The sequence below is a fragment of the Phyllobates terribilis genome, unplaced genomic scaffold (genome assembly GCF_046119375.1).
Source record: "Phyllobates terribilis strain yellow unplaced genomic scaffold, ASM4611937v1 Scaffold_7__3_contigs__length_470593459, whole genome shotgun sequence".
Lineage (NCBI taxonomy): Eukaryota > Metazoa > Chordata > Amphibia > Anura > Dendrobatidae > Phyllobates > Phyllobates terribilis.
In genome coordinates, this window is record NW_027362767.1 from 79,346,932 (window position 1) to 79,373,161 (window position 26,230).

The window sequence follows — 26,230 nt, forward strand, 5'->3', positions numbered from 1 at the left end:
GTTCCTGGCCCAAGTAAAAGTTTTGTGGCCCGCAGGCTGCACGTTTGGGACTCCTGCTCTAGAGGCTCACTAGATGCGTGCCAACTATCCAGTGTTTGAGAAAGTTACTGCGTGGGCTCACACTTTCTTGACTCTGATCACATCCATAATTATATTGTCATTGCAACAGCAAAAAAGACCTATTCAGGTGTGATAGATCTAGTGTTTAATGTATCTCTCTATGGCGGCCATAACATTCAGTGACATATTTCCAATACTTACTACTTTTTCCAATTCATTTCTTTCATTTTATCCATAGCCTTATATAATGCAAAATGAAGGTGACTTTAGTCCGGGTCATTCACCCTGTATATAGTTTGTTATCCAGCAGAAACCAAATCGATAGTTTTTTATTTATTTTTTTAAAGCTTTCACACATGTAAAGTGTTTATCCCCTGCCTGATACCTAAATAATCATATGATTTTCTGTTCTATTGAGCCATCACTGTTTAAACTCCCAGTAAAACTGTTTTACATTGTATCAGTTCTTATAACATTTTTACTATTTTCCATCTAGGTTTTCTACTACTCGGATGTCAAATGCAGAGAGGAGATGTATGATAAAGACATTGTGATGTTGCAGGTATTTTCTGTAATCCCCATATCTTTGCTATATATGCATTATGGCTCTGTCCTTGGCCCTGTGTTGTTCAACATGTTTAACGGAATTGAGGGTAAACTGATTAAATTTGCTGATGACACAAAGGTAGGAGGGATAGCGAATACTAGGGGAGAAGAGTATTTAAAACTGTGGGCAGCAACTAACAGAATGCATTTCTCCTTGTTAAAAACCAAAGTCCTACATCTGGGCAAGAAAAATGAAAAGGGCATATACAGAATGGGAGGAATAGGGCTAAGCAACAGTATGTGAAAAAGACTTGGGTATACTAATAGACCAGACTGCACATGAGTCAACAGTGTGATGCAGCAGCAAAAAAAGCAAACACAATTCTGGGTTGCATTAACAGAAGCATCCAGACTAGATCATGTGAAGTAATTATCCTCCTCTACTACTGTTTGGTCAGACCTCATCTGGTATGCTGTATCCAGTTCTGGGCACCATATCTTAAAAAGGAGCAAATTCAGAGAAGAGTTACCAAAATGGTGACCGGTCTGTAAACAATGTCCTATGAGGAACAGTTAGAGGATTTGGGAATGTTTAGCTTGCAAAAGAAAAGACACAGAGGAGATTTAATAGCAGTCTACAAATATCTGAAGGGCTGTCGGTGTAGAGGGATCATCCTTATTCTCATTTGCACAAAGACTTAAACCAATGGAATTTAACTGACTGGGGAGAAGCTACAGATTAGATATTAGAAAACACTTTTTGCCAGTGATGGAGATCAATGAGTGGAACAGGCGGCCACGAGAGGTGGTGAGTTCTCCTTCACTGGAAGTCTTCACACAGAGGCCGGACAGACATCTGTCTGAGATGATTTAGTGAATCCTGCATTGAGCCGGGGGTTGGACACTATGACCCAGGAGGTCCCTTCCAACTCTAACAATTAATGATTTTATGATGTCTGTTCTTTTATGCACAGCCAAACCACTGGTCCAATCTGCCCCACATTTGGCACATAAGTTAATCAGACGCTTCTGAAGGTTTTAGGTCCTAGAGTTTGGAAATCTGGTCTATCGTTATCCACATATTAGCAACAAAAACAGAATACTTAAGCAATTATTAATAGAAATCTCTTCGGGACACCAGTAGAGATGTCAAATTTCTGTGCACAATCTGCACTGAATCGGACACCCATAAATCAGGATTTAGATTAAGTTTCGGCTCTCTACGACCTACCAGGCTTGAGATGTTGGTAAAAGAAGTAAAGAATTAAAAAAGACAAATATTTATTTACTGCAAAACAAAGGCTTTATACTAGGTTTCCACTCTCTGGGATGCATAGTTCTCAACATATTCATACTGATTGTTCCAGTTGTTTGCTGGTAAATTTGCCCCAAATTTGCCAAATGAGTTAATCAAGCAGTTTGCGGTAGAGGGCACTGCTGCCTGAGTTGCAAAAACCTCTCAGCAGACCCATGCCAATCACCAAGCTGACCAGATGCATCACTGCCAGCAGGATACTTTTGTCAGACAGGATTTGTATGTTGCATGTGTTCCCTGTACGTTCCGCTGTACAAAAGGTAACGTGGATTTCCTTTCCATTTATGATATACTATCGCTATGCTTTCTTATGAAGCTTATTTTGATATGCAATGCTAAGATACTTATCAGAAAACTAGTGAAAAAAGTATTCAACTCTCTTGTATTCTCTTTATATAGATTGGGGCATCGTACATGGATCCAAACCAATTCTTGCTATTGGTGCTGGACAGATTTGAGCTAGTGGAAGCTTTGTCTAAAGTTTCTATGCCAACCAAAGACATGGTATGACTTTGATACTTTTTTTTTTTTTTTTTTTTTTTTTTTTGCGTATTCACAAAAATTCCTAAAATCTTTAATGCCCTTTGTATCATACACCGCTCATAGACTGCCCTCTCATTGCCTTTTATAGATTTGATTGGATTGTTCTGTCCTTGCTATAAAAAATAAAAACATCCAGCTTGTAATACTGAAGTTCATGGCCATATAAAGCTTTACGGTCATCTTTAAAAGTTAGCCGTGTTAAGGGATGTTCATTAAAAAAAAAAAAAAAAAAAAAGCATACTTGCCCATGGATTCTGCCAGTGCTGCCATTCCTGCTGGCCCAGAAGAGATGACTGCTAGTCACTTGAACTGATTGACTGCAGGGTCATGTAACTGGTGGACGGGATGTCTTCTTTTCTGGTCCAGAGGAAACAATCGGAGCAGCTGTGCTGGAGCGGAGAAGTGGTTCTGGGGCTAAGTATGCTGTCTGTATTCTTTTATAGGCATCCCTTTGCACTACTAACTTAAAGAACATCATAAAGCCTTTAAAAGGGGTAATCCTGCTTCACTCCTACATTCATTATAATAGGACGAGTGTGTTACCTTCCTTTCTTGCAAATATCTGTAGTCTTGATGTCACTGGCCTCGCTCGCCTCCCAAAACATAACTAAATGCAGTTGCATTACCTCTTTAAAGCATGAAGGCGAACTATTACATTTAGCTTTTTGTGTGTTCGCTGACTGTACATTTCCACTGCTTCTACATATATTCTGCATCACAGCAACTTGTAGCTCTTTTTTTCTATAGTTACCATTGTTCGTGTTAATTACACCATTCCAGTAATATTCCAATACAATCTTATGTTCTAACAGTATTTATTTTTTGCCTTGTGTGATCTGTTATGTTTCTTACATATGTATAGGACCAGATGAGGCAGTGGAACATGCTGATTGAAGAGATGCTTTACGTTCTTATTTGCATTATTGGTAAGAACTTGACAAAGACGAGAAGATTTGTTTTCAGACGTTGGCTTTAGGTCTATCTGATTTATTTTTTGGACTGTCAGACGCACTTTTTAGCCAGAGAAAACCTTGCTAAAATGTCATTGCATCATTAGGTCTGCGAGGTGGGGTACAGTGTATACAATTTTAAAGGGGGAAATTAAAAAACATTTAAAAAAAAAAACTACCGCTCCCATTGAAAAAAATGTTCAATAAATAAAAATTTCTACATAATGGGAAACACAATTTTAATTTTAGCGGGTCTCTGTAGTTGTAATAAATATATATATATTTTATATTTTTTTACTTTTCACCCCATAAGCATAAAAGAATATGAAAATGACTTCATAATTAAGCCCCATGTGTAGCGAAAAGGAAGAGGCATAAATCATTTGAATATCCAGCCGAGAAAAAAATTATAGCGCTGTGAAAAGCCCATGCACAATAAAACCTGAAAATGCGCCTGGTCCTAAAACAGGGAAAAATAACCCACTTATGAACTGGTAAACCTGGGGTGCGTCCTTAACTGGATTGTCCAGGTTTGGGGCTCAAGTCTGAAGTCATAATACGTGACTGCGTACTTGTGCATCCTCGCAGTCGGGATTCTCCGGGAGCCGGAGTTATGTGAAAGAGAGTATGTGATTTTGCTTACTTTCAACCAAGCCACGTTCAGACTAGACGTGTGATTTTTGGTACTTAGAATAAAATCCTTTTCTTGTCACCTTGGGCTTCCTGTGTTCCCCAGTGATGCGGCTGTGAAAACAAATTTACTTGCTATTTCTCTCTGCTTCCAATCTCCTGTTGTCTTCTCTTGTGTTTAGTTGTTTACTGCTCATTGCAAAGGGAACCGTCCACCGCTTCAGTATTGGAGCATTGGCCGAAAAAGCGTGGTTACTGCCTACAAGTTTACACTGGCCGAGCCATTTCTCTCCAGCTATATTCATTGCTGTAGACACCTCCTGGACATGCACAGGAGCCTAGGAGCATTTCTCCAGTATTGTCCAGCCCCCCGCCAAACCTCCCCTTATAACCTGCTTTGCCCATGTCTGGAGAGAAGATATTATTATAAATTCTTTTGCAGGTGAGCGTTATATGCCGGGAGTCAGCAATGTCACCAAAGAGGAAAGCCTGATGAGAGAGATTATCCATCTCCTCTGTATTGAGCCCATGGCTCACAGTGCAATTGGGAAAGCCTTGCCGGAGATGGTAAGTACGGTTCCTACTAGAAATCAAAAAAATGGCATGGAAAAGAAGGGTAGGAAAGCCCAAGGTTTCTTTGTATTTGGAGGAGTCTGTGAAAATGACAACCTGCTTTCGGTGACACTTCGCAGCTGTCGCCTGCCATACTCTTATACCCTAAATTCAACAGTGGGCAATTGCAGACACTAGAAAGTACATAAGTTCCAGCTGACTGCACGGTATGTTTTATCTTCAATGTATTCCTTTGTCCCCAAAAAAAGACCTCCAATCAGGGTAGGAATATGTTGCGCAGGCCCTTGGTATAAAAGTCGTCATTATCTGCGATTCCCCACTTTTTAATTTGTGGCATAGGAGCATCTCCAATGTTGGCTGTCTCCTCTTCACTTTGTGTCGCTCCATAGCTTCGTAGATATTTACAGGAAGGATGCCTCACGGAGTGTCACAGGCATACCGCCACAGAGAGGGGCCAGAGGACCGCAGTGTCTGGTTTCATGAACTCCTGCACTGGTTAGAAGTACTTCACAATCTTAAACAGTGCAGCTTTCTTCCTTGCTAGCAGTGCAAGGTTTAATCTGCTCATTGTTTGCCGCTCACCTCTGGCACTTGGGGATTGGACTGCCAGTGTTAGTTCTTACTGCCTGGTTTTAGAGTTGAAAATGTAGTTTCGTTGTTCTAGTTGGCGTTTGGAGATTTGTTCAGGATATTGTTGCTTGGAGTTTTGACTGTGTGCACATCCTTTCTTATTTGGTTTTTCCTTCTTTTTAAGTCCCCTGTGTTCCACATTGTTTGGTGTGTGAATTTTGTACGGTTGGTATTTTCATTTATCAATTTATCCCTGTCAGTCTTCCCTTGTTTGTCTGGTTAGTTTCTCTATACCCTTCGGCTTCCTTCCTCCCTGGGTGGAGGAGGGGACAGATAAAAGTTGATATAGGAGCATAGCAAGCCATGTGACCCCGGCATCTCCACCTTTGGGAGTAATCCAGGGGACAGGGATAGACTAAAGCACCTCTAGTTCTAAGGATCTGGGTAGCGCCCATAGTCCTAACACCTTCGTGACTCTGCTTGTGTCAAGGCTTTCAAGGTCCCGTTCCTTAATCTTCTGATGCGAAAATTCCTAATAACGTTATGACTGTAGGTCCATTTACACTGCTTGAGTTTAGTGAGCGACTGTTCCTAAGAAATTCACCATAATCGTGCAGTTTTGCTCGATCGTGTTGTGAAGCCTTTTGTCCTTCACGAAAGATCATAATTAGTGACGAGCGAGTATGTTTTGTTAACCCTTTCGCCGAGTATTTATACAATGCTCGGGCTTTAAGTTTTCGTCTCTCCGTGAACATGATTTGTGACTCTTTGACAGATTTAATACATGTGAGTAATGCCTGTTTTTCCAGCATTCCTCACATGTATTAAATCTGTCAAACAGTCGCAAATCATGTTCACGGAGCGACGAAAACTTAAAGCCCGAGCATTGTATAAATACTCGGTGCTCGGCCGAGTATACTCAGCGAAAGGGTTAACAAAACATACTCGCTCATCACTAATTATAATCTTTTTCAGTAGTGCATCTTCAAATGGTGCAAAATTTTTTACATAAATGACTTGTAGCCAAAAAACACTATTTGTTCCCAAAGATAAATGTTCTTGTATATTTGCAGGAGAATACGGACATATGTTTGGATACGCTGATTAATAAAGTGGCCACATTCAAGTGAGTATTGATCACATGGTTAGTAAATGCTGAATTGTTCCGTTCCATATATTAAAGGAATTGGGTTGGAAATGTGTATATACTATATGATCTTGCTCTTGAGTTAAAACTAGTCCTTGAATTAAAAATAATATATATGCATGTTAAATAGGTTGGCTATTTTCACATAAATGATGGAAACTGGAGTGTAGGCTCCTAACTAAGCCTCTTAAGCAGGAGTAAGCACAGCCTTAACAGTGCAGGGGGGTCTTCAAAACCACCTTTTATCCATGTATAATGGCTGGTGAAATACACTTCATGCCTCTTTGGTATTAAATGATCCTAAAAAAAAAAAATTTTTTTTTTTTTTTTTTTAATAAAGAAAACCGGGGGTATCAGGACATGGAGTCTATGAACTGAAGGATGAATATCTTAACGAGTTCAATGTGTTTTTCTATCACTACACCAAAACCCAACGCAGTAAGGTAACGAGGGCTTTGAATCATCTTGTCTTCTCCTTTATTTGTGGCTGATGCTGGTTAATTAGCTTTCTGTTCAGTTGGCACTTGTGAATGTTTTCTGTATAGGACTTTGTAAGCTCCAAGTTGTTAAAGAAGTTGTCCTCAGTGTACGATTCCTTTTAGTCTAAGGTCAATAAGCTGATCACTGTTTGGGACCTTCAAACTTAAGTTTTCATGTATTTGGGAACTGTGCAAAAATGTGTAATAATAATATAATTATTATTATTATATTATAATTTCCTTTTAGTGCCTCCACAGGAGACATTAAGTATAACACATTGCACATAGAGAGCAAACAGATTGTTTAGTAATACACAGATCACTGTTTTGCTGGTTGATATTTCTGCTTTAGTTGTAAAAACAACGATCGAGTCGTAAATTATTTTCTCACTTGCAGGCTGAGCATACACAGAAGAAAAGGCGGAAACAAGAAAATAGTTCTGAAGGTAAATCTTCTAGGAACTACTAGCTGTGCATATGCTTAATAGTAAAAGATGAACATTTGTCTATGTATTCATTTACTTCTGGTCCGTGCAGCGTTACCACCGCCGCCACCCCCGGAGTTTACTCCAGCTTTTCAGAATGTCAGTAACTTGCTATGCTGTGATGTGATGATGCACCTTCTCCGGACTATCCTCCAGCGAGCAGCCAAGGAGGATGCCACCATGTGGACTGAAGGCATGATACAAATGGTACGCTCATATTCACATGCTGCTCTTTATCCTTACCATTTTCCTATGGGCAAATTAAAGGGGCAGTTGCATAAAGTCACTTATCACTTGGGGGTCTCAACGAGATGGCTTCTTGTTAAATTTGCCATCACTTCATGGTTGGCGTGAGACCCTCGCCACTTCTGAGAATGAAGGGGCCATTGCACTTATTTAGCACTACACTGCGTGCAGAATTATTAGGCAAATGAGTATTTTGATCACATGATACTTTTTATACATGTTGTCCTACTCCGAGCTGCATAGGCTTGAGAGCCAACTACCAATTAAGTAAATCTGGTGATGTGCATCTCTGTAATGAGGAGGGGTGTTGACTAATGACATCAACACCCTATATAAGGTGTGCTTAATTATTAGGCAACTTCCTTTCCTTTGGCAAAATGGGTCAGAAGAGAGATTTGACGGGCTCTGAAAAGTCCAAAATTGTGAGATGTCTTGCAGAGGGATGCAGCAGTCTTGAAATTTCCAAACTTTTGAAGTGTGATCACCGAACAATCAAGAGTTTCATGGCAAATACCCAATCGGGTCGCAAGAAGTGTGTTGGCCAAAAAAGGCGCAAATTGAGGAAAATCAAGCGTGAAGCTGCCAAGATGCCATTCGCCACCAGTTTTGCCATATTTCAGAGCTGCAACGTTACTGGAGTATCAAAAAGCACAAGGTGTGCGATACTCGGGGACATGGCCAAGGTAAGGAAGGCTGAAAAACGACCACCTTTGAACCAGAAACCTAAGATAAAACGTCAAGAATGGGCCAGGAAATATCTTAAGACTGATTTTTCAAAGGTTTTATGGACTGATGAAATGAGAGTGACTCTTGATGGGCCAGATGGATGGGCCAGAGGCTGGATCAGTAAAGGGCAGAGAGCTCCACTCCGAGTCAGATGCCAGCAAGGTGGAGGTGGGGTACTGGTATGGGCTGGTATCATGAAAGATGAACTTGTGGGACCTTTTCAGTTTGAGGATGGAGTGAAGCTCAACTCCCAGACCTACTGCCAGTTTCTGGAAGACAACTTCTTCAAGCAGTGGTACAGGAAGAAGTCTGTATCATTCAAGAAAAACATGATTTTCATGCAGGACAATGCTCCATCACATGCATCCAACTACTCCACAGCGTGGCTGGCCAGTAAAGGTCTAAAAGAAGAAAAAATAATGACATGGCCCCCTTGTTCACCTGATCTGGACCCCATAGAGAACCTGTGGTCCATCATTAAATGTGAGATCTACAGGGAGGGAAAACAGTACACCTCTCGGAACAGTGTCTGGGAGGCTGTGGAGGCTGCTGCACGCAATGTTGAAATGTTGAAAACAGATCAAGCAACTGACAGAATCTATGGATGGAAGGCTGCTGAGTGTCATCATAAAGAGAGGTGGCTATATTGATCACTCATTTTTTTGGTTTTTGTTTTTGCATGTCAGAAATGTTTGTTTCTGAATTGTGTGCACTGATATTGGTTTACCTGGTGAAAATAAACAAGTGAGATGGGATTATATTTGTTTTTTATTAAGTTGCCTAATAATTCTGCACAGTAATAGTTACCTGCACAAACAGATATCCTCCTAAGATAGACAAATCTAAAAAAACACCACTCCAACTTCCAAAAATATTATTAAGCTTGGATATTTGAGTCTTTTGGGTTGATTGAGAACATAGTTGTTGATCAATAATATAAATAATCCTCTAAAATACAACTTGCCTAATTCTGCACAGTGTACGTTCCAGCCTTTCCCTGTGAAGGTAAAATATTTATAGGCTGCAGTGCTAATCAAAATGAGCCATACAGGAAAATGCAAGAATAATCGTTATATTGTAGAAGTTGTAGCCGACTAGTTCTTAGATCTGTTGCCAGTGTACAGGATTAGCCTGGAGACTAACATTCACCTTTACACAAGAAGGCAGGTCACGGTATTAGCTGAACAGACTTATATGATATGCTACAGTTATTCTCTTTACCTCCACAAATCAAATACATAAAAAAAATATATATAAAAATATTTATTTATTAAGGCAGCACTCCAAATAAATTAATTTCTTAGAAAAATGGACTTTATTGAGCCCAAATGGCAACGTTTCGGTTCACAGAACCTTTCTCAAGCAGAGTTGAAGTGCAAATGGGTGAAACATTTATAGGTGCAATTTGTGATCATCATCATCATCACAATTCATTAACATATATACAGATCTTTTTCATAATAAGTTAGTGCAGAATATATTCATTACTTCCACTTTGTTTTACATCATTTGTGTCAAATGTTAAATTAACTATACTAAGTTTGACACAAATGATGTAAAACAAAGTGGAAGTAATGAATATATTCTGCACTAATTTATTATGAAAAAGATCTGTATATGTTAATGAATTGTATTGATGATGATCACAAATTGCACCTATAAATGTTTCACCATTTGCACTTCAACTCTGCTTGAGAAAGGTTCTGTGAACTGAAACGTTGCCATTTGGGCTCAATAAAGTCCATTTTTCTAAGAAATGAATTTATCTGGAGTGCTGCCTCAATATATTTCTTCTATCGATGCAATTTGGACAGGTTGCTTGGAGGCCTGGCACCCACTGTGAGTATATGTGAAGTGGTGCTGTTCCAATATATTATATTATAACACATACATATGCCACGGTCATCGCAAAAAAATCCAAATAATGGATTCAGCACTCAAGCGTTAGAGGGTGAAGAAACAGATTTTTACATAAGCCAGAAACAAGAGCCAAAACGTTGCGTTAACTGACTTAAAATCCGTTTTTTTCATCTTATAACTTTAGAATCCTGCCTCCATTTTTTTTTTCTTTCTTTACATCTATAGAAAGAGATCTGTTATTTCTTTTTCCTCTCTCCTTTTGTATTGTTCTTTCTTGATCTCCTTCTTTCTCTCGCTCCTTTTTTTTTTTTTCTCGTTTATATCTAATATTCTGTCTGGTATTGCCTCATACTTGGCATACTTATGTCTTTATATCATTGCAGGCGCTTCATATTATAGCTTTGGGTTTGACAGAAGAAAAACATCAGTTACAGAAGTCAGCTGAGGAAGAAGTAACGCTTGATTTTTATCACAAGGCGTCACGTACGTAAGATATTCTTGAAGGGGTTTGGTCGCCACCTTTGAGCACAGTTGTTTTTTACTTAAATGCATGTAATTGGGGTTAAAAATTTTGCAGTTTCCCTTCTATGGCGTTTGTTATGCTGTTTATTGAACAAGTTAACTGAGAATCTGTCAGTGAGCCCACTGCAACAGTCTGACAAGAAGTTTCTGACTCTTATCTGTTTTTCTGTGCCCTTTTCCAGCTGATTTATGACTACAGATCACATCAAAGTTTGAGCAGAGAAACCAAGAGCCTGTGAAAGCCAAAATGGTTCAATAGTGAAACCCAATTGGAAACTTTTTTAGCCCAAATTAGACATCTGTTACAAAAAAAAATATTATTTGCATTGGGGGGCTCATTCATTAAGCTCTTTGCGCATTTATGTGTTGCATAAAAAAGTACAGCTTTTCTATGCCAGTTCTCTAGTGCAAACATTTTGTAACTTTTGGCAATTGTTAACTAGTCCACCCACCCCATTACTCTGTCGCCTCATTGGGGGACACAGGACCATGGGTGTTATACTGCTGTCCAGTAGGAAGCGACACTATGCATAATCTGAAAAAGATTAACTGTGGCTCCTCCTCTGCAGTATACACCTCTGGACGGCGTCAGCCTTCTCCAGTTTTTGCTTAGTGTCGCATAGGAGGCACACCTAAAAATTTTTGCTCAGATTTTTTTTCCGGAGTTACAGATGAAGAAAAGTGGGTCTTTTGCGAGACTCCCAGCATGGCTCCTTCCTCTGCCCCCTTTTTATGGGGTACACAGTTGAAGTCGAGATGTCTTCTTACCATGTCGCTCCTTCCCCAGCCCCTCGGGTGCTGGTTCGAAGTAAAGACCCCCCCCCCCCCCCTCCTTTCCCAATTCCTTTTAGTCTCTGGGTTGAGGTCGAGGCGAGGATAACAGCCCCCTGATGGTGACAGCAGCACCCTCCCTAATCCCCCTCTGGGGGGTATTAGGTAGAGACGCCTCAGGTAGGGCCTGTGCAGGCAGCAATTCGCAGCCCCTGTAGCTGACACTCTGCACCGAGTCCAGGAATCCCAGCCCTGCTGCTGACTCCTGTTGAAGCCGGGGGAGAGTGCAGGCAGACTTGGCATACAGAGATACAGGCCTTCCCAGCCCTGTATCTTTGCTGGCACCAGCTCTATGGTGCCTCAGGGGGACCCTTCAAGGGCCCCCCTTACACTGATACCCCCACCGCCATTACTGCCATTAAATCCGGGGGAGTCCGGTTCACATCCGGCGCACACACACCCCCCCCACCCCGACTTCCGCGCCGGCCTGGAGCCCTTTTGGGCATCGGCTATAAATTTACACCACGGCTCCGGCCTAGCCGAAGCCGCCCCCCCGGATGACGAATATGACACTCTACAGTGTCATAGAAAGGGCGGAGCCAAACTGAAAGGGGCTGTTTTTCAGCAATACTGCCGCCCTTTTCAGCTCTCTGCCCACCTTCTTCATACTCCGGCGGCCATTATCTGCTACAGGAACACATTAACCCTGCAGCTACCGGTTGGTACATACAGACCAGGCCTGCCAGTCTCCGGGTGGCACAGGATTGTTGATCTTCGGCGCTGGATTTAAGAGGCACACTGGTGGGGTAAGATCACAGCTGGAGTCTCTCACTCTGCTGTGAATCCTATAAGCTTCTCTGCATTGCTGGGCCCCTCTGCATAGCCACCCCTGTATACTGTGCCGGGCTCGAGGTCCAAGAGAACCAGGCAGGACGGCTATTAAGCACTCTGTACAGCCTGCAGTAATACTCTCCCCAGTGGCCGCACGTATCCGCATTCCCAGGACTGCATGCAGACTACTGTGCCAGAGCCCCAAGAAGCCCTTGCCAATACTTCGGTGCCTAATACCACACCGGAATGGGTCACTCAGATGTCGCAATCTATGACGCAGTCTATAGATAACCTCACATCCACATTGCTTCAGGCTCTGCAGAGTCATGCCTCGGCTATGAACACTACTCAGCCAAGGGAGAGTTCCACTCGGGGACATGATGGCACGGGCACATCCACGTCTAGGTCAGGACGCAAGCGGACCCACAGGTCACGTTCATCTGCGTCATCCCCTTCCAGTGAGAGACACCGTAGTCCCAGCTCATCTAGACTGTCCTCTGACAGGGACAGACAATGCAGATCCCCACAGCCATCCCTGACCAGAGATGGCCTCCGCTCCTGTTCTCCCAGCAGGAGACGCCTTAGTGATGCACAGGATTCGGAAGACATCTGTGATTCCGACTCGGACAAGGAAACCGAAGGGTCCCTAATCCCTATCCCCCTGGCAATACAGTGCTAGTTGATGATCTGATCTCATCCATCCATCGGGTGCTGGATATCTCCGACCCACCCCTGGAGACACCAGGACATAAGATTTCCTATGAAGGAGTCCTGAAACCGCCTAAGGTCTTCTTTGACCATCCAGAGTCTAAAGCGAACCTTAAAAAGCAGTTCTTGCAACCTGAGAAAAAGTTTACTAATCGCAAATATCTGGAGGCGCGGTACCCCTTTCCACAGGAGGTCGCCAAACAGTGGACAGATCCACCTGAAGTGGATCCCCCAGTCTCTAGACTAGCAGCACAGGCACTCCTTTCACTGCCAGATAGCTCAACTCTCAGGGACACAGGAGACCGGCAGGTAGAACGCATGGCTCGTTCAATTTTCCAGGCCGCAGGGGCCTCCCTGGCTCCCACGTTTGCCATCTTGGCCTGGGCCCAAAATTTACAAACTGGCCTACAAGCATCTACCCCTGAACTGTCGGACCAAGCGGCCCAAATAGCAGTTGTAGCAGATTACATGCTCCATGCAGCTCTGGATTCTGCAAGGAGTGCGGCGGGGATAGCATCAAACGCCATCACGATTCAGCGTATCCTCTGGCTGTGGGAATGGAAAGCAGACGCAGCCTCAAAGAAGTCCCTCACACACCTCCCATACCTCAGTGGTCGGCTTTTCGGTGAACAGTTGGACACAATGATATCCAACGCCACCGGGGGTAAGAGTACCTCTCTCCCCTAACTTAAGCCCAAACACACTTACAAAAAGCGCAATCAAGCACGATTCCGATCCTTTCGGAACTATTCCGGCTGGTCCGTCTTGCGACCAGCACAATTAACAACCGCACTCCACGCAGGGACAACTCGCGGTCGACGCAAAAGTCGGACAAGACCTGGCAATTAAGGGCAGGCCAGTCAAAATATAAAGGAGGAAAATCTTGCATTTCCTCTTATGACTCAGACTCCGGAAGACACTCCACCTGTAGGCGGCCGTCTTTCACTCTTTCACCAAGTCTGGCTGCCTATTACAGAAGACATGTGGGTCAGGGAACTAGTGTCTTCAGGATACAAGATGGAGTTCACTTCCAACCCACCAAACAGATTCTTTCTGTCTGTTCCCCCAAAACCGCCAGCTAAGGCTCTTGCCTTCCACCAAGCGGTCTCCTCGCTTCAAGCAAGAGTCATAGTACCGGTCCCCACGGCCGAGTGCTTCCAAGGGTTCTACTCACATTTTTTCGTAGTCTCCAAAAAAAAAGGAAGCAGCGTACGGCCCATACTGGACCTAAAACAGCTCAACAAATATGTATGGGTACATCATTTTCGCATGGAGTCCCTTCGGTCCATCATTTCGTCTATGGAGAATTTCTCGCCTCCATAGACATTCAAGATGCATACCTGCATATACCAATTGCGCCCGCCCATCAGATTTCTCAGGTTTGCAATCGACCAGGAACACTACCAGTTCGTGGCTTTCCCTTTCGGACTTGCCACGGCTCCCAGAGTGTTTACCAAAAGTCATGGCAGTCACCATGGACGTCCTGCACTCCAGAGGCATAAGTCATTCCATGTCTGGACGATCTCCTCATCAAGGCTCCCACCTTCAAGGACTGCGGAACTCAGCGTCTCAATCACAATCGACATCCTAAGTCGCCTGGGCTGGTTAGTCAACCTACAAAAGTCCTCACCAACCCAGAGTCAGTCTCTGACCTTCCTGGGAATGTTATTCAACACCCTCAAGGGTCTAGTTCTCCTTCCCAAGGAACTGTCTCTCCGTATAGGAGTCCGCACCCTACTAGGCAAACTCCCTCGTTCTCTCCGGTTTGCCATGAGTCCTTGGCAGAATGGTGGCGGCAATAGAAGCGGTCCCATTTGCCCAGCTTCACCTCAGGCCTCTCCAACTAGCCATCCTCAAGTCATGGGACAGGAACCCCTTTTTCTCTCGACAGGGAGTTTCAGTTGACGTCGTCAACCCGGAGGTCTCAGCACTGGTGGCTCAAGCCAACTTCACTAACAAAGGGGAAATCCTTTCTCACGGGTCAATGGAAGGTTCTGACACAGACGCGAGCCTGACGGGCTGAGGTGCTTTACACCTAAACCACGGAGCACAGGGCAAGTGGTCCCCAACAGAAGCAACCATGCCCATCAACATCTTGGGAATTTGTTGCCATCCTCCTGGCTTTGAGAGCCTTCCATCACTTACTGGCAGCCTCTCACATCAGAGTACAGTCCATGTGATATATGCATAGGTGGCGTTATTTTACAATTGAAAGAACTAATTATTCTTATCTTTCCTGGATCTTGACTAAGGACCCATGAAGGAGCTTAGACAGCTGCAAAATTGTTGTGGTCTAGTGGTGCCAGCTCTATAATTATGATATGTTCAGTTCTAGAGAGTCAAAAGCCGGCAGGGAATGGACTCGGGAGAGTGGTCTCTCCATCCCGAAGTTTTTCGCCAGATCTGCCATCGCTGGGGGACTCCGGACGTGGACCTAATGGCATCCCACTTCAATGCCAAGGTCTCCTACTTCATGGCCAGGACACACGACCCGCGGACGCCCTGGTCCTGGACTGCACCCAGTTCCAGCTCCTGTACATTTTTCCAACTCTCCCCGTGTTATTCAGAGTGGTAAGGAAGATCAAGCAACGGGGAGTTCCAACCTTCTTAATCGCATCAGACTGGCCCATGCGTACGTGGTACGCCGACATCGTGCAGTTCACAGCAGACGTCCCCTGGCGTCTCCCCGACCGCCTGGATCTTCTGTCACAAGGCCCGTTCTACCACCAGAACTCAGGGGCCCTCAATTTGACGGCATGGCCATTGAGACCTGGGTTTTAACCCAGTCAGGGTTCTCACCGCTCGTCATTGCAACCATGATCGGGGCACGGAAGCCAACCTCTGCTAAGATTTATTACTGTACCTGGAAAGCCTTCTTTACCTGGTGCAAATCTCGTGGCCAGACCCCATTCCCTTATTCCCTCCCCAGGGTACTTGGGTTTCTCCAATCGGGTCTGGAGGCCATACTGTCTCTGGCCTCCCTTAAGAGCCAGGTGTCTGCTCTCTGTGCTTTTTCAGAGGCTCATTGCTAACAAGCCGCAAGTAAGGACATTTCTTCAGGGGGTTTCCCGATTGGTTCCCCCCTACAGGCGACCACTAGAAACGTGGGATCTCAACCTGGTGCTGACAGCATTGCAGGAAACACCTTTTGAACCCCTTAGGGAAGTCTCACTCTGCCTTCTATCCCAGAAAGTGGTTTTCCTAGTGGCAATCACCTCGCTACGCAGGGTGTCTGAACTCACAGCACTCTCCTGCAGACGACCCTTCCTGGCTTTTTACCAGGACAAGGTAGTTCTCCGTACTGTTCCATCCTTCCTTCCGAAGGTTGTGTCCAACTTCCACCTCCAATGAGGAAATTTCACTGCCATCCCTCTGTCCGGTCCCGGTTCATAGAGTGGAGAAGGCTCTCCATACGCTTGATCTGGTCAGGGCATTACATATCTGTGTCTAGGACTGCCCCCTTCCGGAAGTCTGATTCTCTTTTCCTTCTTCTGGAAGGTGGCCGCAAGGGTCTACCAACTTCCAAAGCTACCCTTGCCAGGTGGATGAAATCCACCATACAAGAGGCCTACCGCCTCAAAAATTCTCCTCTTCCAGCAGGTATTACGGCACACTCTACACGTGCGGTAGGGGCCTCCTGGGCCATTCGGCACCAGGCCTCGGCACAAGTGTGTAAGCCAGCCACCTGGACTAGCCTACACACCTTTACCAAACACTACAGGGTTCATACGCGAGCCTGGGTAGACTTATCCTGCAGGCGGCAGTGCCCCAATTATAGGGGCCTGTCTACACAATATTCGTCCATTGCTTCCCACCCAGGGACTGCTTTGGGATGTCCCATGGTCCTGTGTCCCCCAATGAGGCGACAGAGTAAAGGAGATTTTTGTGTACTCACCGTAAAATCTTTCTCTTAGCCTCTAATTGGGGGACACAGCTCCCACCCTGTTGCCCATTCCGGGCCGTTATGTTGAGTTCTCATATTGTTTTGAGCTCGTACATAGTTGCCTTCTTATACGCATGGTTGTTATCCATGTTACGTTCCTCCTACTGCTTTTGCACAAAACAGGAGAAGGCTGACGCCGTCCAGAGGTGTATACTGCAGAGGAGGAGCCACGGTTAATCTTTTTCAGATTAAGCATAGTGTCGCCTCCTAGTGGACAGCAGCATAACACCCATGGTCTTGTGTCCCCCCAATTAGAGGCTGAGATTTTACAGTGAGTACACAATCTCCTTTTTTCCAACTTTTTGTAAAGTATGCTGAGGTTATTTGAGTTGGATGTAGCCAAGCAAGTAAATTTAACTGCTTCCCGACCGCCCACTATACATAAACGTTGGCGCTGCCTGGGCTCTGTGCAGCGCCGACGTTTATGAACGGTTGGTGGTCCCGCAGCCCTCAGGACCCCCAGGGTCCTGCAAGCGCTACAAGTGCGGTGCAGAGCGACAGCTGACAGGGGACATCATCGGGACCTGATTGGATCAGGTCCCAATGATGTTAACCCTTTGCTATCTTCTATATGCCGCAATCTATAGTGATCGCAGCATTTAGAAGATAGTGAGAGGAGAGGGGGTCGTCCACTTACCTCTCCGACGGCCCCCTGATGTCTGACAGGACCTGCTGTTGTCATGGCAGCCGGAGGTCACATGACCACTTCCGGATCTGCCAGCCTGCAGCTGAAGTCTAGCAGGAGACACTGACTGTGAAACTGTCAGCAAAGTTCTCATGCAATATATGTCTATTGCATTGCATGAGAACAGTGATTAGAAAAATAAAAATGCATGTCCCATGCAGGACTAAGTAAAAATGTAAAAAAAAAATATTTATGCAAAAACAAAAAAGTACACATTTGGTATCGCCGCGTCCGAAACCCGATCTATAAAACTGTCACACTAACTCCTTCTGTGCACACCGTAATAAAAATAAATAAAAAACGGAGCAAAAACTATGCTTTTTCATCATATTGCCAAACAAAGTGGAAAAAAAATGCGATCAAAAAGCAAAATGGAAATAAAAATGGTACCGCTGAAAACGTCTTGTTCCGCAAAAAAAAGCCGCCATACATCTCCATCAGCCGAAAAATAAAGTTATAGCTCTCAGAAAAAAGCGATGCAAAAAAATATTTTTCTATAAAATTGTTGTGAAAGCGCCAAAACATAAAAAAATATACAGTAAGTGTAGTATCGCTGTAAACGTACTGACCCGAAGAATAACGTTGCCTTATCACTCTTACCACACGCAGAACGGCATAAAAAAAACTGAAACAATTCCTGAATTGGTTTTTGTTAATTTTACCTCCCAAAAAACGGAATAGAAAGCGATCAAAAAATGTCACATACCAATAAAAATGTCAACTCGTCCCGCAAAAAAACAAGCCGTCACATGACTGTCAGCCAAAATATGGAAAAATTATAGCTCTCAAAATATGGCGATGCAAAAACACGTCTTTTAGTGTGTGACAGCTGTCAGTCATAAAAACCCGATATAAATCTGGTATCTCTGTAATCTCATCACTTATACCGCACGAGGAACGGCGTAAAAAATAAAACCAATTCTTCACCTGCTACTGACTTGTTTATTTTGTCTCCCAAAGATCGCAGTAAGGCTCTGCTCACATTTATCCTGCGCTGAGCACTTACACCAGAGTTTCCGTGTAAATCTCTGAAATACGTGATTCAGCCAGAACCCATGACGGAAGATTCCCTGTAATGAGGCAGTTATAGGCCACTGTGGATGCCGTCTGGCCTGTGATCCCACGGTGTCATTTGTTTTAGGCGTGCATAAAAGTGCGGTTGGCCACAGTTTTGTGCACTTCTGAAAAAAAGGACACCACTAAACAGAGGCCAGACAGAGTCCAGAGTAACTCTGCTGCCTCATTACAGTGAATGGATCCCGCAGGGGTTTCATCTGAATTACATCACTTGGAAATTTAGATGGAAACCCCGATGTAAGTGCTCAGCCTAGAGCGCCGGATAAATGTTACGTAAAATGTTCCCAATAAAAGCTTCAACTCAGTCCTCAAAAAAAGCTAGTCCCCACTCAGGTCCGTCATCTGTTAAAAATATAAGGGACTTCCAAGTTACTGGTAGCAGAAAGGCTCTGGAAAAGCGAAATGGCCCTTGCCCCCCAAAAGAAATTCAGAAAATTTTGTGCTCCCAAATCCAAATGCCTATTCTACAATAATTTGTTCTCCAATTGTCCAATAGCACTCCGTCCCCCCCCCCCCAGATCTCGCCATATGGCTGAGTGGTACGATACAGCCACATATGGGGTATTACCACTTTTAGAAGGCATTGTGTGATGCATTTCGGCACCATTTTTACCCATTGCCCTGTGTGAAATTGTAAAATCGAGTGCAAAACATTTTTTTTTTGGTAAAAATATAATTATGCTTTTTTCACTGCCCAATGGTATAAATTTTAAAATTAAAAAATACTCACTACTTCCCTAGATGAATTCCTTGAGAGGTGTAGTTTACAAAATGGGGTCACTTGTGGGGGTTTCTGCTGTTTTGGCATGTCAGCGACTCTTCAAATGTGACATGGTGTCTGCAACCTATCCCAGCCAACATAGCGCTCCTTTCTCTTCCGAACCCTGCCGTACACCAAAGCAGTGGTTTTCCCCACATATGGGGTGTCGGCGTACTCAGGAGAAATTGCACAACAAATTTCATGGTGCAATTTCTCCTGTTATCCTTATGATCATACAAAATTAGGGCATGAAAAACATTTTTTGTGGGAAAAATGTGAAAATTTAATTTTTACAGCTCAATATTATAAACTTCTGCAAAGCACTTGGGGGTTCAAGGTGCTCACCACACATCTAGATAAGTTCCCTAAGGGGTCTAGTTTCCAAAATGGTGTCACTTGTGGGGTATTTCCACTGTTTAGGCACATCAGGGGCTCCCCAAATGCGACATGGCGTCTGCTAATTATTCAAACAAATTTTACATTCAAAAAGTCTAATGGTGCTCCTTCCCTTCCGAACCCTGCGGAGCGCCCAAACAGTGGTTTTCCCTCACATATGGGGTATCTGCGCGCTCAAGAGAAATTGCACTACAATTTGTGTAGTCCATTTTTTTCTGTTACCCTTGTGAAAATAAAAAAAATTGGGTCTAAAGTAACATTTTTGTGAAAAAGTTAAATGTTCATAGTTTTCTTCCACATTCCAAAAATTCCCGTGAAACACCTGAAGGGTTAATAAACGTCTTGAATGTGGTTTTGAGCACCTTGAGGGGTGCAGTTTTTAGAATGGTGTCACTTTTGGGTATTTTCTGTCATAAAGGCCCCTCAAAGTCACTTAAAATAAGATGTGGTCCCTAAAAAAAAAAAAATGGTTTTGTAAATTTTGTTGGAAAAATGAGAAATCGCTGGTCAACTTTTAACCCTTATAGCTTCCTAACAAAAAAAAAAAAAATTTGGTTCCAAAATTGTGTTGATGTAAAGTAGACTTGTGGGAAATGTTATTTATTAACTATTTTGTGTGACACATCTCTCTGATTTAAGGGCATGAAAATTCAAAGTTTGAAAATTGCAAAATTTTCGCCAAATTTCCGATTTTTTTTTTTTATTTTATTTATTTATTTTTTTTTTCACAAATGCAATTGATATCGAAGAAATTTTACCACTATCATGAAGTACAATATGTCACGAAAAAACGATCTCAGAATCCGGGGGATCCGTTGAAGCGCTCCAGAGTAATTACTTCATAAAGTGACAGTGGTCAGATTTGAAAAATTTGCCTGGTCACGAAGGCAAAAATAGCCTCTGGCGGGAAGTGGTTAATAATCCAGAAATTACAGCACAAATGTGCTCCAGGCATTGACTGGTGCCCCCGCAGCTGGAAGACGTGGCAAATTCATTAATAGGTGTATGCCTCTTTGCAGACCTGAGACTGTAATATTTACACTGCTAAAAAAATAAAGGGAACACTAAAATAACACATCCTAGGTATCACTGAATTAAATATTCCAGTTGCAATTCTTTATTCGTTACATAGTGGAATGCGTTGAGAACAATAAAACTATACTCAAAATCAAATTACAGGCTGATCCAACTTCAGTGGAAATGCTGCTCAGTAGTGTGTGTGACCTCCTCCACATTCCTTCACGACCTCCCTACAGCGCCTTGGCATGCTCCTGATGAGGTTGCGGAAGGTCTCCTGTGGGATCTTCTCCCAGACCTGGATTAAAGTATTAGTCAACTCCTGGACAGTCTGTGGTGCAACGTGACGTTGGTTGATGGAACAAGACATGGTGGCCCAGTTGTGCTTGATTTGGATTCAGGTCTGGGGAATGGGCGAGCCAGTCCATAGCTTCAATGCCTTCATCTTGCAGGAACTGCTGACACACTCCAGCCACATGAGGTCTGGCATTGTCCTGCATTAGGAGGAACCCAGGGCCAACCGCACCAGCATATGGTCTCACAAGGGGTCTGAGGATCTCATCTCAGTAACTAATGGCAGTCAGGCTACCTCTGGCGAGCACATGGAGGGCTGTGCGGCCCTCCAAAGAAATACCTCCCCACACCATTACTGACCCACTGCCAAACCAGTCTTGCTGAAGGATGTTGCAGGCAGCAGATCACTCTCCACGGCGTCTCCAGACTGTCACGTCTGTCACATGTGCTCAGTGTGAACCTGCTTTCATCTGTGAAGAGCACAGGGCGCCAAAGTGGAATCTGCCAATCTTGGTGTTCTCTATTAAATGCTAATCGCCCTGCACGGTGTTGGGCTGTAAGCTCAACACCCACTTGTGGACATCGGGCCCTCATACCACCCTCATGGAGTCTGTGTCTGAGAGCTTGAGCAGACACATGGAGGTTAGTGGCCTGCAGGAGGTCGTTTTGCAGGGCTCTGGCACTGCTCCTCCTGTTCCTCCTTGCACAAAGGCGGAGGTTGCCGTCCTGCTGCTGGGTTGTTGCCCTCCTACAGACCCTCCACGTCTCCTGGTGTACTGGCCTGTCTCCTGGTAGCGCCTCCAGCCTCTGGACACTACTCTGACAGACACGGCAAACCTTCTTGCCACATCTCGCATTGATGTGCCATTTTGGATGAACTGCACTACCTGAGCATCTTCTGTGGGTTGTAGAGTCAGTCTCGTGCTACTGTACCTCTAGGGGTGAGGGCAATGACAAAATGCTAAAGTGACCAAAACGGCCAAAAAGGATGAGAACAGAGAAATGGTCTGTTGTCACCACCTGCAGAACCTCTCCTTTATAGGGGGTGTCCCGTTAATTGCCCATCATTTCTACCAGTTGTCTTTTCCATTTGCACAACAGCAGGAGAAATTGATTCCCAATCAGTGTTGCTTCATAACTGGATAGGTTGATCTCACAGAAGTGTTATTGACTTGGAGTTACTTTTTGGTGTTTAAGCGTTCCCTTTTATGTTTTTGTGCATTTTATATAATGACTCCGTCAATTTTAAGACCTGTTTGTTCATTGGCCCTAGTTTTGTGCATGGTATAATTAAAGGGTTGTCTGAGACTTGTCCACTAATGGCCTATCCTTAGGATAGGCCATCAATATCTCATCGGTGGGGGTGCAGGTTGTCGCAACCCCCACTGATCAGCTGTTCCCAGTGCCAGTCAGAAACGCCTAGTTGGGGAGCAATATCTGATCAGTGGGTGTGACACCTGGTACCTCCGCCGATCAGCTATTTCTGCTGCTCCATTGGGGAGCTGCACAGCTCGCTCAACTGCATAGTGACTGCGGCCGGGTACTGCATTACTGCCCCCTACTCGAATCATTTGGGGGTGGATGTGTAGTACCTGGCCGCGGCCACTACTCAGTTGAAGGCACTGTGCTGTGCAGCTCCACGGCGGAGGTCCTGGGTGCCGCACACCCACCGATCCGATATTGATGACCTAGCCTAAGGATAGGCAATCAATCTATACAATGCATTTCAGCAGTAAAAGTTTACCCAGCTTTAAAGTATTTACTTTTGTTATCAAGTATGTATTTTCCTTTCTTTCATAATTAACACTCATATGATTTGGTATGTCTTCCACGTGAAAACCTCCAAATTTAAAGGGGTAGTAGAACATTTTTCACTATATAAGGTACCACAATTGTTTGGAATATCTGTCTTGTGGTTATAGTTGGGTCTTTTTTTTTTTTTTTTTCCAACCTTACTATGTCTGTAAAGTTCAGCTGAGGGATGGGAAAAGATCACGAGAATGGGGGTTGGGTACATTCATAATACATGAGCTACAGAGCAGGTTTATCCCTCCTGATGACTGTCAATTTTCTGGATCACGGATCCGAACATTTTCACAAGTATTTTGTTTTCTTCTGAAACATCTTATCTCTTTTTGAAGCCATCGACTGTTCCCTCCTTGTATCTTATGGAGATTGAATATTACTTTTTCCAACCGGAGGGAGTGCCGCATTATCTTTTGTGGGGATTTTACATGAAACTATTTCACAATATTTTTTGTATGGGCCATTTATCTGCTTGTACAAGCTAATAATGTCCCCTCCTATAAATGTAATTCTTTCAATATTTACTCATAGTGAAGATCCTACATGCCCCTTATCGTTTTGTGGCTTTTATTTGTACCTTTTCTAACTCCAGGGCATCCTTTCTTTGATGCTGAGATCTGAACTGCACATTCCAGATATAGGTTACACTAAGGCTTTACAAAAGTGGTGGTATTACGCCTCTGTCTTGTGAGTTCATACTTCTTTTAAAGCGCCACTCCAGCGTTTATTTATTTTAGTTTACCCCTGGAGTGGTGCTTCTAATCTAAGGTCCTTGCACATGGTCTGATACTTGCCTGTCACCATCTTCAGTCTATCACATCTCCTATTGGTCTCCTGCAGTTTGTGACCTGCTGGATCACTCCGGTGTTTCATTGGGCATGCCTGAGGTCACTACTCAATACTAGTCTGAGAGTCTTGTTCTGGTTCTCATAGACTTGCATTGAGAGCTTGTGATGTAGTTTCTGACTTCCGGTAAATCAAAAACTGCAGTGACAAGATGGCGCAGCGGAGCGGCCCCAAAATAAGCTGAACACACCCGAGGGTGAGTATAATAACAAGGGCAGGGACCTTGGTTTAGTAGCACCACTCCAGCGCTGGCAAAAGAAAAAAATGTTGGAGTGGTGCTTTAATACACAACTGCATCCTGCTGGCCTTAGAAGCCACTGATTGACATTTGCATGCTAATATTTAGTCTGTCATCTAGAAGTACACCCAGATCCTTCTATAGAAGTGACTCTTCTAGTTTTACTCTCCTTTAGTATATATGGTGCCCACAGGTTACAAGTGCCCAGATGTTTAACTTTACTTTTACGCGCATGGACAAAACCCAGTGTCTAGCCATCCACTTGGCAAAGGAGGGTCAAGTTATGAACATCTTCTATAGTCTGCAATATACTACATAGCTGAATGTCTTCATACTCATCCTAGTTGTAAACACATTTATTCTTGTATGAGCAGGAATTGGAAGTTCGGATGTGAACGCTTCAAGTCTTGTGACCTTGCTAGAAAAGTTGAAAAACGTGCCGCAACTGGAGGTCCAGAAAGACATGATTAACTGGGTTTGGCAGGTAAGGAAGGAATCTCTAAACACTTATTCTGCTTTTTTTTTTCTTATAAAGTGACACAGATCCAGTAATATTGATAATGCAGTTAAAAGTGGTATCCCTCAATTTGCCAGTCAATATTTTAGGTTCTCCAAAGTGACATTGGTCACTTCATAACTAACTTGATATGTACACTAGCGTCATTGCAGAACTGAACCCAGCTTGTTAGGGTATGCATATACAACATCTTTATCAAGCGAGTACCTGCCTGGAAAGAGTGCCCTATAAACATGAGAAGAATACGTAACTTTGCAGAGCTCTTTATGGTACACTATGTCTATACCCATCATTTGATAACCTTTTTGATAAAGTGAAAGAACAGACGAAAAACCTTTACGTGTTAGGGCTAAATTCTTCTTTTACTTTCTTATACTATTTGATCGCTTAAAATAATATTTGATTAAAAAAATTGACATTCCAAAACACACGGCTTCTGTAATAGTTTATGGATTTTTATTTTATATGCCTTTCGGTGACCATTAATTAATAGTTCGCCAGATGCGTCTCGTCACTTCGCTAATGCCATGTTTCATACATGTTCCCAGTTGAATTTAATGGGCATTTCTCATTTTTAGTTGTTGGATTCTGTGAAAAGACTGCGGGAGAAATCTGGTCAGATGGCAATCGCTCTGTCATCTGACGTTGTTGTTAAAGTGGATGAGGTAAGTGGAGAATTGTCTTATACCTTCATTTCTTTGCCTTTTATTTTAATAGAAATGAGAAGAAATAAAGAAAAAGTAAATGTTCCTTTGGGCATTCTGTTTTAACTAGAAGGATCCTCCAAAATGAGCCCAGGATGGCCTTGTACTGAGACAGCACAAGACTTAAAGGGGTTGTCCGGTCTTCTGTTAATTCTGCAATCACTCTATATTACAGCAGACCTCTGAATCCTTACAGTGGGCAGTGCACACAGTCAGGGTTAACTGGTACTGCCGGTGTGAGCAGGCTGTCATGAGATGACATGTATGCGATTTGCTGACTAAACGTGCGTTTGCCTCTCAATTCACTTGTATTCAGAATTTGACCAGAACTAAACAAATCTCACATTTGCGGCCACCGGCAATACTGGTGAGTCCTGACTGCATTCACACTGCACGCTGTCGGGATTCAGCAGTCACATCGATTGACTGCAGATTTTTAACAGACGAACGAGTATCTTTTTTTTTTTTTTTTTTTTTTTTTTTTTCTTTTTTTTTTATCCGGTTCATTTTTCTTAAACATTTTCCTTTATTACATTTGACTAAACAACATTTATAAATGTAGAAAAACAGGTGAACACTAAAAATAAAATGTACAGAATGTCCATCTGCTTTTAACAAATGTCAGCATATCTTGGTAATAAAAGTTTATACCTCAATATCAAGTTTTATTTCATCTTATACTTTAAAATAATACCCCTACCTTTCATCATATCTCAAGAAATCTATCTAACTGGGTGAATATGAGAGACAAGAGTGGGCAGTCATCCAATCTAATAGTTCAAAAGAACCAAATCGGTTTAAATTAAACTAAACTAACAAGGAGTAAAAATTGGTCCAACCCACTATCCTGGAGTGATGGATGGATGACGGAAGACCCGGCACATCCACCCATGTTTCCAAATCTTATTGAACTTTATGTAATGCATTTCTTTTCAGATATACACCCCTCTCCAAGTGAATTATGTTGTTCATTTTATGAAGTTCT

The 26,230-nt window shown here is 43.3% G+C and overlaps 1 protein-coding gene across 3 annotated transcripts in view; it reads left to right on the forward strand.

Annotated features, from left to right (window-relative positions):
* The window catches only part of UBR1 (ubiquitin protein ligase E3 component n-recognin 1), a 117,378-nt gene that overhangs the window by 42,076 nt on the left and 49,072 nt on the right, over positions 1–26,230 (forward strand). For all 3 annotated transcript variants that reach the window (XM_073638850.1, XM_073638848.1, XM_073638849.1), the window contains exons 18-28: positions 557–622; positions 2,321–2,425; positions 3,327–3,390; positions 4,487–4,611; positions 6,261–6,313; positions 6,675–6,777; positions 7,211–7,259; positions 7,351–7,505; positions 10,514–10,613; positions 24,399–24,508; positions 25,120–25,206. In XM_073638850.1, coding sequence (XP_073494951.1) covers positions 557–622; positions 2,321–2,425; positions 3,327–3,390; positions 4,487–4,611; positions 6,261–6,313; positions 6,675–6,777; positions 7,211–7,259; positions 7,351–7,505; positions 10,514–10,613; positions 24,399–24,508; positions 25,120–25,206 — 1,017 coding nt within the window. The remainder of the gene's footprint in view (positions 1–556; positions 623–2,320; positions 2,426–3,326; positions 3,391–4,486; positions 4,612–6,260; positions 6,314–6,674; positions 6,778–7,210; positions 7,260–7,350; positions 7,506–10,513; positions 10,614–24,398; positions 24,509–25,119; positions 25,207–26,230) is intronic.